Consider the following 12573-nt stretch of genomic DNA (forward strand, 5'->3'; position numbering starts at 1 on the left):
TCGGGGTCTGTACTTGCCCCTTTGATTCTGGGAGATACTGATGTGGTGAATCGAACTGTTTTATTACCAATCTACAGTTTGCCAGTTACACAGCCTGAGAAATCATGCTGAAAACAGGAGGGGCATGGAGCCTACATAGCAGCATCCTGCTTACACGTTCGACCTCCGTGGAAGGTCTCTTCCCAGAATGAATCATTTATAGACAGAGTCTTCGATGATGAAACCACCCACTGGAGTTTGAAAAGAGACGAGGCTGCTTTAAGAGAGAAACAGGAAGTTGTAACTAGAAGCCCTCTGAATGCTAAGCCATCTGAACGCTTGTGAAGTAGCAACAAAGTAGCAGCGTTTATTCTGAAATTTTGTGGCTGCCAGTCTGTCCTGGGCAAGCCTCTTCAAAGTGCTCATCCCTCACCCAGGGGTTTCTGAGCATCACGTTTCAGCGAGTGGAGAATGGCGGGGCAGCTTCGGCTTACGTCAGGCAAGGATGAAGATCACTTCCAACACCAGGGAGCAGTGGAGCTGCTTGCCTTTAATTTTCTGCTCATCCTTACCATTTTAACAATCTGGTTATTTAAAAATCATCGATTCCGCTTCTTGCATGAGACTGGAGGCGCCATGGTCTACGGTGAGTTTGTAAATGGTGGGATTGGTGTGAAACTTGTTGCCAGGCGTAATTAGAGACTCGTGCTCAGATGGCAAAGTACCGAAAGTGAGGAGAAGATGCTGACTGAAGTGTCATTAGCTTGATGGGAGGTGCTGCGATAGCCCCTTTCCAGAGGAGCGGCAGAAATCCGCCTGGTCACAGAGCAGCTGTCACAGTCATGTTCTGAGGCAGCACTTTCTGTGAGTCTGTTGAAGGCAGCTGCAATCCTTTGTCATGCAGGGAGTCATGGAGCAGGAGTCACGATCATGGGGTGTGATAGCAGGGCGGGCAGGGCAGCCTCTATCTCAGGCAGCCCGAGGACCCTGCAAAGTTAACCAAATCTCTTCAGATTCCCCGAAGGAAATACTCTTCCCACTATTTTCAAGAAGAAATGCTTGTAGAAACAGATCCCTCCCCTGTTATGGGGATAGTTGTGTCAAATCCCTTTCATCATATGAACACTGAGCTTCTGATAATAAAAGTGTTAAGCCAAGAATTTCCTATGCAACTCTTTTCATTGCTTAGCCGGAGTTCATATGATCTTGTTTATAATTCTTATTTGTGCTCTCACACACTTTGCTGCTTCTGCTTTTTTTTTTTTTTTTAACTTTTAGACAGGGTCTCACTTTGTAGCCAAAGCTGGCCTCACACTCACAGTGATCCTCCTGCCTCAGCTTCCTGAATGGGTATAAGTAACTACACCAGATTCTTTAAACCACATGGAAAAGTGTTAGTTCAAGGTTTAAACTCCCAAAGTGATGCTCTTTCTGTGCAAGTTACTATGTCATCCATCCTTTTTGGAACGTTTAATAAAATGGGATTTTTCAATCTATACAGACTAGACTGGATTATCTAGTTTTTTAAGGTAAGATACAAGAAACCCGTACTGAACTGGTGTGGAGACTGTTGTTGCAACACCAACTGGCTTCACTATCCTTATCCCTCCAACTAAACAATAACAACTTTGAACACAATTCTAACACTCTAGGGGCTGCCCAAATGCACAGTGAAGAACATACCTTTTGGCTTCCTGTCATTTCAGAAGTCCTGAGGCCCCTTTTGTATGCCTGAGGTCCAGGAAGTAAGATGGGTGTACATTGTAGGTGGTAGGCATGTGATGTCCTAATGGTAAGCATGTACAGCCCCAAAGTGGAGCATGAGAAATTCTATCCTTAACTAGATCCGCTTCGAGACACCTGAGCCAGAGGACAGACATTTAGGGCCAAGTAGAGCAGTTTGTTTTCAGGCAGCCCATTCAGAGCAGAGATAAGTTTCTTCGCAGCAAGAGTCATAAGGCACACAGCAAAACTTTTGGAGTGGGGGTTGAACTCTGAAGAGAGGCATGGCATGGCACTTTCAGAGGCAGAGGGCCCCAGGCATGAGTCATTCTCCCTTTCTCTGTAATCGATTTACCAGGACCTTTCTCTGTCTTGGGTAATAAATAATCAAAAAGATACAGGATGTAATCCGAGAAGTCAGAAACAATGCCATCCTTAGCATCAAGTCTAAGGGTTGTGTATACCTTAGTGATATATCACAGATTTAAGATTAAGTCCTTATTAGAGGGAAGATTAACCCACAGCCTTATAATTCACTTGCTTGTATTATACTTCTACTACAGAGCTTCTCTACTGTAGGGATTTGTTTTATAAAAGTAGTTAAAGTTTGACTGAATTAATTTTGATTACATTTTGGCTAATACTCGGGCACATAGACCCTCCCCAAGCTGAATAGCCCATTGCTGTGGTCCTCCCTGTGTGTTTTTCATACATTTCTGGTTGTTATTGAGGTTCTGGTTCATTTTCCAGGCTAGACTCTGGAAGGAATTCATCAGGATGGTCTCCACATTCTTCTTCCAGGACAATCAAAATGCTATACCTGAACTGCTTCGTACTTTTGGCTAGTGATGTAATGAAACAGTCAAACTAAAATCCGGGGAAAAGAGGAACTTCAAGAAATACTTGTTAATAGTAAGGGGGAGAGAACCCCAAATGCATTAGTTGCCCAGTCTTTGTAAAAGAATATGGAATTTCTACAGTAGAATGGGACCTCAGCAAACAGAAGCCTCATTTTACAGAGGAAGTGAGACTTCTGGAGGTCACAGTATTAGTTTGGTGTTGAGCTGGGGTTCAGCATGACTTTTAACTAAGAATGCTAAGATAGTAATAAATAAATCCTTCAGTCATATTTCAGGTTATTTGTGTGTGTGTGTGCGCGCACGCGCATGCGCGTGCCCAAGTTTGCGAGAGAGAGAGAGAGAGAGAGAGAGAGAGAGAGAGAGAGAGAGAGAGAGAGAGCGCACACACACATGCTCAGGGGGTGGGTGGATGATGGAAAAATACAAAAGAGCAAGCACTAAATATATGTTCCTGCTGTAAATGCTTTAAGGATATAGTCATTGGGTTTGTGTTTGCTTGTTTGTTTGTTTGTTTGTTTTCCAGCAGGTCTGACAAACTGAAATTCCAGGGTAAACCCTTTCTCCATCTGAGGAGGAAGGCATTGTTTCTATAGTAGTCTGGTGAGAGGCATATGAGGACCAATGGAAAAGGAAGACAAACTTAGACATTTGAATTGTCTTGTTTTATGAAGACAGACACCTTACAGCAAACCGCAGCACACACCCCCAACCCCCGAAACAGGCTTGCTGCCTTAAAGTAGACCGCAACAATTATCTCTAGAGAATTCGCCTTGGAGAGTGGCCTTTTACTTCAGGCTTATCAGTGAATTAGAATAGCAGCCCCTACTTTTCTGCTACAACTCTTGCCATCATAGGCTGCTTGCACAACCTGCCATTAGCCCCTATACTGAGACAGGTATTTTCTTCAAGGCACCACATTCCCTGTATTCTCTCAGCTAAGTCCACCACCTGCCTCTCTACTGCCATTCTGGGGACCTGTGCTAAATGTCCCTTAGAAGATGTAATAGATGTTGATACATTTAATCAGTGTACTTGGGAATCCAATTAAAAAAATTCTAGGGATCAGAGGCTTAGAAAATGAGCAGTTAGAGGATAAACGAGGGGCAATGTGACCAAGTAGAATGTTGAACAGTTCTTTCATAATTATTGTTAGAAACAATTTTCAAATTGTTAACCTTAAAATATCATATGCAGAAGTGTAGGGGCCAAGAAGTTTCCTCTGTGTTGATTGGAAATAAAACCGAAGATACAAATAGAAGTAATTGCTTACACACACACAAAAAGGTCTTCTCTCATTATTATGGGTCATGGAATGCTTTCAAAAATTAGCAGCGTCATTGTAGCAATATTTTTGCTTCACCAGACATAGTAAAGGGTAATTGTCGCTCATGACATCCTATGGCTCTGGTTATTTCAAAATGGAAGAATAAGCATCAGTAATAATCATTTAAACTGGACTAAAAGCCAGAATGAGCCTTAATGGTCAAAATATTGATTGACAGCAGCTGGAACACTTAGTGCTGCTTATTTTGGGCCTGGCGTGATCTCCTCAGTTTTCATAAAAGAGCACTTGCTCCTTGGTCCCTGGTAGCATCAAGGAGTCCGTAGTATCTCCCTGGGGGCTGTCATATCCTGCAAGACATTTGTAATGTCATACCTTTGAGAGTTGGGATTTGAAATTAGGGACAGAACAATTTAAACATCTTAGAGTTCTATCTTTGGTTTTACAGTCATCCAATTAGAGACTGCCCTGAATCCATGTAGAAATGTGTTCATCAGTTAGTAGGACCCAAGGAAATTCCATGCCTCTATACTTAGACTTTTGAGTTCCTCAAAAGCTCTGCCATATTCAAATGTTTTCTGATCCCTGAAGAGTATTGTTAGCTAAAATTTAATAGACTAATTTAATTTAATCAACATCTAGGCTTTTTTCAGGTTTAAAGAACCCATAGTCACAAAACTGTCTTTCCCCAAATCTTGTGTAGGCATCCATTTCATCCCAGCCCTTCTCAGAGGTTCCAGGATAAAAGTAGATTGCTAGTCCACTTTTGCTCTGACCCAGCTCAACCTGTGCCCCTGACAGATAAACCCACAGGGGATGCTCATTGTAACTCCCTCCACCTCATCGACCTGAGTGATCTTTCTTAGGCACTTTGCCTGTTGAAAGCTGGCAAACTCTGTAGAGAAAGCACCCATGCTCTCTCTGAGGGTTACTGCTTTTAAGACTGATTCTCTCTCTCTCTCTCTCTCTCTCTCTCTCTCTCTCTCTCTCTCTCTCTCTCTGTAGTGTGATGTTTTGTTATGTGACTAATTTCTGGTCTGATTTATCTCATCTGTGAAATGAGGGGGAAATGAACTCCTTTCTAGCTTCAAAATTTCTCCAAATTTCAGGCCCAGACTGATATTAGCCAGCAATCTTGGAGCTACTTCCATTAAATCCAGTAGCTTTCTTTGTGGAATCAAATAGGCAATCATGACATTTAGTCCTTTCTCCTAGACACGATTTTACTTAGTAGCATTGATTTATCACTCTTCGTTCTTCCAGGCCTGTTTTGATTTTTAATTGGGTGCTCAGTAAATCTTACTGAATTTCTACTGGAATTCCTCCCTAGGAAGCAACTCCATCAAAGCACTTAGGGGTGACTGTGTGCATCTCTGTAGGTCCCTTTCTCACCAGACCAGAGTGTCTGTGCCTTAACCTGAAGGATCTGCAGGTCAGGCAGTTAGGATCAAGATCCCACCCCCACCCCCCCAACACGTGCTAGAAAAGTTTGATTTAGGCACTTCAGAGATCTGCCCAAGGTTTTCCACACTGTATGGTGTCTGCTAAATTAAATAAGTAGAGGAACGGATTCAAAGACATGTTTTTTCCCTATGTAAGATGTTATAGTGGGGCATATTGGTACACATGCCTATAATTCTAGAACTTGGGAGGCAGAGGCAGGAAGATCAACACAAGTTTCATTTCCCATCACCCTGATTTGCACAGTAAGTTATGGGTCAGTGCAGACTGTGAATTAAACTGTGCTTCAATAGGGACTGGAGAGATAGCGTGGCAGTCAAGACTCTGCTTCAAAAACCAGAGGGGAGGGATTTTTTTTTCTTTTTAGTAAAATAAGCTCTGTATTCTAAGTAAGCCTGTGTATTGTGCTGGGGTCCTGAACCTCTGGAGTCACACAGCTTTGGCCTGGCTGCCCTGGTGCCTCTTCACTGGCCCTCTCAGGTCTGGAGGGTTACTGACAGTGGACACCAAGAGAGCGGGTTTATGACTCAAGCTATTTATGAGCTATTATCCAGAGTCTAATTGACTAAACTCATATGATTAGTGACAGGGGATATTAACATTTGTTATCTCATAGAGATTATACATAATAAAAACTTGCTAACAACAAATAGGATGTATAATGCAAAATTTACAGCTGTAAGCACTTTGTACGCATTAACCCTTTTAATCCTCACAACAGTCTTTTATAGACAGGGAAACTGGGACAGCAGAGAATCGAGTAAATTGTCCAATGCCACACAAGTACTAAAAGCCAGGTGTGGGACTCAGAGCTCACCAGTTTGGTTCTATGCAGCATCTAGATATCATAAGTGTGTGTGTGTGTTTCTGTGTGTGTGTTTGTACACATATACACAAGCATGTGCATGCACACACAAGTGCCTAGAGAAGAGATTATTGCTTTCACATTACAGATGAGGAATCCAATACTCAGAGTCACAGAGTAGCTCGTAATTGCAGGGCTGTGTTTCAAACTCAGGACTATGACACCAGTGCTCTTCTGCCTGCCCCAAGTATTCACTCTAGACTAGCTGCTATTGCTTACAAAGGGTTTATTCTGTTCCAGGCAATGGTACCTGTGCTGCCTAGTTTTATGACAACTTGATACAAGCTAAAGTCATCTGAGAGAAGGGAACCTCAATTCAGAAACTACCTCCTTAAGATCAGGCTGTATGTAAGCCTGTAGGGCATTATCTTAATTAGTGATAGATGAGGGAGGACCCAGCCCATTGTGGGTAGTGTATCCCTGGACAGGTTGCTCCTGGGTTCTACCAGAAGGCAGGTTGAACAAGCTATGGAAGCAAGTCAGTAAGCATACCCCTCCATGACTTCTGCTTTAGTACCTGCTCCAGATTCCTGTTCTTTTTTTTTTTTTTTTTTTCTGGTTTTTCGAGACAGGGTTTCTCTGTGTAGCTTTGGAGCTTATCCTAGCATTCATTCTGAAGACCAGGCTGGCCTTGAACTCACAGAGATCTGCCTGCCTCTGCCTCCTGAGTGCTGGGATTAAAGGCGAGCGCCACCAATGCCCCACCAGGTTCCTGTTCTGTTTGAGTCCCTGTCCTGGCTTCCTTCAATGATGAACAGTGATATGGCAATGTAAGCCAAATAAACCCCAACTCCCCAAGTTGCTTTTAGCATGGTGTTATGTCGCAGCAAATGGAAACCCTATGACAGTTACCTTTGGAGGCTTACAAAATAAATATAAGGAAGCAGAGAATTAGAAAATGTACCTGCTACACAGAGCTGGTGGGAGCACTTTTGAATGTGTGTGCTCTTGGATTTGGGTCACCATTGTGTTCTTATCAGAGTATGCCCATTCAGTCACTAGGGGCAGGTCAGTTCCTTTATTACTTGAAGCCTCAGAAATAGTAATGTCCAGAGCAAAAAGCCCAATGTAACCCAATGAGTGCAATACTGTGATGCTAAGTAGCTGGAGCTGATGTACCCTAGGAAAAGTGAAACAGCTGCCTGGAAACACCTGTGCACACCTCTAGGGTAGCTACCTTGACAGTTGCCTCATTTGGGTTTTCAGTACCTGTGGATGTCAGAATGTATGTGGTAGATTCTTTACATAGTTTGAGAATGGGTTTATGTGAATAATAAAAAATGGGCTTTCGCCACATGCAAGCTGGACTGAATTTAACTTTTGGAAGAGTCTGGAAGATGATGACTTTTTTCGAAGGGGTCTCAGAACACTGACACCTTCATGTGGAGTTGTCACTATTGATCTTGGTAGAATTCCAAGGCTGTAGTCTCAATCCTATTGGCTATTGATGGGAACTGCTCTCTCCACTATCTTATATAGTGCTTCTAACAGCTTGGGCCCTGCACTAATAAATTCATCTGCTAAGGAACAATGACCAAAAGCAGGTGAATATGAACAAAAGCTCCAGGCTGTGGCCCAGCAGTTTGTCTACCTTCTAGGTGACTCCCATGAATCCACACTCCAGTGTTTCACTAGGAAAAGAATTAAACAGGTAGTGCTGACTTCATTTTCTACCATCTCTTCCACCTTACTAGGGTGGAAATCATCTCCTTTCACTGTCCACAACATTATGCTACTAGGAGGGAAATGGCAGATTGTGTTGTATAAAACTATGAAGTAAGAAAGAATTGTTTAGACAATATGTATCTAGTTAGACCCTCTTGTCTACAGTTCTGCTGGCACCCTCTTGGGGATCATGAGGAAAGATGTTGGCTACAAAAAGCTGGTACCTGAAGTAGTTTCCAGAGAAAATTAATCTATAATACATGATAGAAATCCCCAAACCCAGTAGAATATGTGTGTTGTGTTACAGATGTGTATGTATGGATTGTATGTTATGTATATGCACACATGTCTGCATGGCATATTGAGTGTTGTATGTACCAAGGATGGGTGGTGGACGTGAGTATCTTACACTGGAGAGAATATGATGGTTGGACTTCTGGTGTTTTCCATGATACTCTTCCACGCAATGACAAATAATTTGAAGTTGTCCCAAGGTGAACAGCTTCATGGCTGGCTCTCCATCTGGGTGTACATGGGGGTGCTCAGGCTAGCAGGTGCCATACTCTAGTCCTGAAATAATTATGAAACTATTCTCTCTACCAGGCCAAGTCCATAGTGAAGAGCATGAAGCAGTAAATTGTGTCCCTTTTTAGCAACACCCACACTCTGCTTTCAAATTTAGAAGGTTTGTGGGGAGGGTGGCAGGGGAAAAAACCAGAAGACTTAAATGACAGACAGCAATGTATATATAGAGACTTTCCTTTCCTCTTCATCCCTGACTAAATGCAGGTCTAAATCAAATCACTAAACAGGAACTTGTTGGGAAATGCATTTGGATGTTGACATCCAAATCTTTGCCATCTCTTTCAACCAGTGTGAGTACCAAGACTTTGATAAGGTGAAAAGTGAATAGATAACTATAAAATAAGGAGTTAAATGTACTGGAGATGTAGTTGAACCCCAATAGGTGTCAATGTCAGCTGCTTGGCTTCCTTAGACTGGTATGCTCTTTCTTTCATTGTCACCCTCATGGGTCACCACACACACCACACCCATTGCCCAATCAGAAATATGCTCCTTCATCTATGCATGCTTCTCCATGGCCCTGTGTGTCTCCTCTTCTCCACAGACTGAACTCATGCACATCCTTAAACTCCTTGGAGAGGCTTTCTGAAGATGGAGTTTCTTTCCTTCCAGGTCCCACAGTCCTTTATGCCCAAATAAACACTCAGAGGCTTATATTAATTATAAACTGTTGGGCCAATGGCTTAGGCTTCTTACTGGCTAGCTCTCTTAATTGTTAACCTATTATGTATCAGTCTAAGTATTTTCACATGGCCTTATCCTACCTTCCCAGTAGCTACATTGTGTCTTCCTGGCGGCTCCTCTCCACATTCCTCTTCCCAGAATTCTCCTAGTCTGGTAGCCCCACCTTTACTTCCTGCCTGGCTACTGGTCAATCAGAACCCAATAAGAGAAACATATATTCACAGCATACAGAAGGACATCTCCCATTAGCTTGCTCCAGTGCTGTGAGGACGTAGCTAGTTGATCTTTTTATACTTTCCCTGGGACTTGACACATTATTTTTTTAATAGCGTCTTAAGACGCGTTCAGTGCTGGGGGTGCACCTCAGTGCTTGCCTGGCATGCACAGGACCTGTGTTCTATTCAGCAACAAGTGACAGAAACCTCGACCCCTGACTCCTCCTTCTCCCTTCCCCTCCTCTCTTTCCTATCTCTCAAACTCTTCTATGAAACTCCCTGACAGGGTTCCCTTCACTTGTTATTGGCTGAAATAAGGTCACATAATTATTCCAGAGCCACTTATCAACGGGGGGGGGGGGGGAAGAAGGTACCTGGAGCTGAGGATGAAGTCAATTTACCTGGAGCACTTGGCTGTGTGGGGGAAGTTGAAAAAACTCGGCATCCTTTATGTGTGGTGTGTATGTTTGTAATATCAGCTACTGGTGAGGGCCTAGCAGCAGGATCATGAATTTTAGACCCTGTCACAAAACAAACAAATAGGACTTTGTTACATGAAGGTAGAGTGTGCTAGCAAAAACTAGGTTTTACCAGACATGTCAGGTTGAGATGCTTAGGGACTCGTCTATTTGGTTTAGGGAAGGCACAATGTCATCAGTCAGCTCATGGAGTGTAACACAAATAATAAGAACCCAGAGTCAGATGTTGGGGTTCAAGCTGAAGATCAGAGAAGCAAAGCAGCCATGCCAGCAGAGAGTTCTTACCTCTACCAAGGCTGGGGAGATCCTGGCCTCAACTTAGCTAGAGACTAATTGCTGAATGAATCCAGAATGAGACACTGAGCTCCTTATACCCTCTCTAGCACTGGGATTAAAGACTTGAGCTCCCAAGTGCTGAGATCTCCTTTATGTGAGCTGTTTCTCTTAGACTGGTTGACTCTCGTATAGCCCTGGGTGACCTTGAACTCATCTGTCTCTGTCTCCTGAGTCCTGGGATTAAAGAAGTGTTCCACCACGGTCCAGGTTCTATGGCCGTGGCCTGCTTTGCATTCTGATTCTTCAGGAAAGCTTTATTAAATCATAAACAATATATCACCACAATGGAGGATCAACTCCCGAACTCGGCGGTCCTGCAGTCTTGACATATTACCTGCATGTGTATGTGACTTCCAGGTTTTCGTAGACTCCATATAGCACTTGAGTGAATGCTGTGCATTTCACACTGTGAGTCCATAAAACTCACACTCACCGCTGGGCTGGCTGTGCCCTTCATCTCCAGGGAGGCACCACTCCTACAAAACTGAGTCCCAGGGGGAGCTGGAATTGTGCCTTGCCCTGCTGTGGGCACTATGTGGGACCATGTAAACAGAAAAGAGACTGGGATACCATCTGTTTGGAAGACCATTCTGCCATCTACGATTTGTAAAAGTATTAAGGTCCCATCCTTATTTCTGTGAGCAAAGCCCTGCCAGTGGGACATTTCTGTACCATATTGAATAACTGTCAGCAGGATGCAGAGGATGAGGTTTATAGCGAGGCACTTACAGTACCTCATACCTAGAGGACATCAGCATGCCAGGACTGTGTGGGAAGGAAAAGCCAGTGGGCTGCTGGCCTATTCTCATGTTTCTTGGGATAAGATCATTTTGTATTCATTTCTTTCTAGCTTACACAGCCTCAGAACACATCTTACATGTAAGATGGCATACAAGTAGAATAAAGTAGACAATGAAATAAGAGAGAATCCAAATGACAAGGCTGCTGTTTCTGAATGCTCCTTGATGGGAGCATCCCTGAAGCTCTTTCCACTTTCTGTTCTTTCTTCTTCTTCTTCTTCTTCTTCTTCTTCTTCTTCTTCTTCTTCTTCTTCTTCTTCTTCTTCTTCTTCTTCTTTCTTCTTCTCCTTCTCCTTCTCCTTCTCCTTCTCCTCCTCCTCCTCCTCCTTTCTCTCTCTCTCTCTTCTCTCTATCTGGTTGTTTGACACAGAGCTTCATATAATCTAGTCTTGCCTTAAACTCTTGATTTTCCTGCCTCTATCTCTCAAGTACCAGGATAACATGTGTGTGCAGCTACACATGCCTCCCTCCCTCCCTCCCTCCCTTCTTCATGGTGTATCGGCCTCCCAGACATCTGCTAGATGATAATCATATAGAAAGCCCTTAAGGTCAGGGATATCACAGCATTTGTTGAGGTGCTCATATTCTGTGACGCTTTAAAATTCCTAGGACTGGTGGACTACTTAGCAGATCCTTTTCTTCTTCACTTCAACTAGAAAACAAATCCAGCTACGATGCTGCCTAAAGTATTCATCTTTTTTCTGGAGGAAAGGGGATGAATCATAGCACTGAGCCTCTGCATTAAATGGTCTCATTGTGTACCGGAAGTCTGCAAAGCCATGCTGAGTAACGTGGGCTCCCATAAGACAGGCTCCTAATGCTGACACTATGTGAGCGCTGTACTCAGTAGGTCTACGTACACAGGCTCCAATAGAGCATATGTTTGCCAAGGTGAGGCCAAGTGCCTTCAGGTGCTGGGTGCTATGCAAATAAAGCCCTGTAAGGGGATTGTATGATGCTGAGGAAGGTCAGGGTTCTTCTCCCTACCCTAGGTGTTCAGACATTCGGACTTAAAGGAGCCCCAATGCTTCTTAATTAGAGACTGCCTGAAAAGGTAATGCCAGTTCCTGCCAAAGAAGTGGGTCTCAGAGAAGTTCTCTGAGTGCTGGGACAGACCTAGGTTGTGGTTGTGAGCATGGGTTCTGGGAGGTGGCCCCTTACTGAGTGGGGAAGGATAGCTCCTTTGACTGTCTGATTTTCTTGTTTTGCAATGGAAGTGGTGCTGTTGTGTTCTGTAGCTATGATGGCCAGTCTGCCACTCATCTGTGATATGATGACTGGCACTATCCTGTGTCTTTGTGTGGATATGAAAACAATCCTTCCACTCAGAAGTTTTTTCTTCTTGCAGTCTTCCTGCATCTCTCATCTACTCCCATGCAGTCTTGCCAGTGAAGTGTTAGTTTGACACTCCACCTTTGTGTCAGCATATGCCCAAAGCACTGAGTTTGCCTGTGAAAAACCATGGGAGGCTGTGTGGGAGTTGCCTGGCCTCTGACAAGCAAGGATTGTCCAGCTGCTGTTCCTGCAGCATGGGTGTGCTAGCCATGGTGCCTCTGGAAACTGCCAAGATTTGATTTCTCCAAACACTTGGGGTTTGGAACAAACTAGGTCCAGAACCTTTTGGCTCATATATTAAGTTG

General features: G+C 43.6%; 1 protein-coding gene across 1 annotated transcript in view; it reads left to right on the top strand.

The window, feature by feature from the left end:
* The first annotated feature begins 264 nt into the window (after window positions 1-264).
* Slc9a9 (solute carrier family 9 member A9) overlaps window positions 265-12573 on the top strand; it is a 528927-nt gene continuing 516618 nt past the window's right edge. The window contains exon 1 of the mRNA XM_027410941.2: window positions 265-625. Within this exon, the coding sequence (XP_027266742.1) occupies window positions 451-625 (175 nt within the window). The 5' untranslated portion in view covers window positions 265-450. The remainder of the gene's footprint in view (window positions 626-12573) is intronic.

Source organism: Cricetulus griseus, chromosome 4, assembly GCF_003668045.3.
Source record: "Cricetulus griseus strain 17A/GY chromosome 4, alternate assembly CriGri-PICRH-1.0, whole genome shotgun sequence".
Classification (NCBI taxonomy): Eukaryota; Metazoa; Chordata; class Mammalia; order Rodentia; family Cricetidae; genus Cricetulus; species Cricetulus griseus.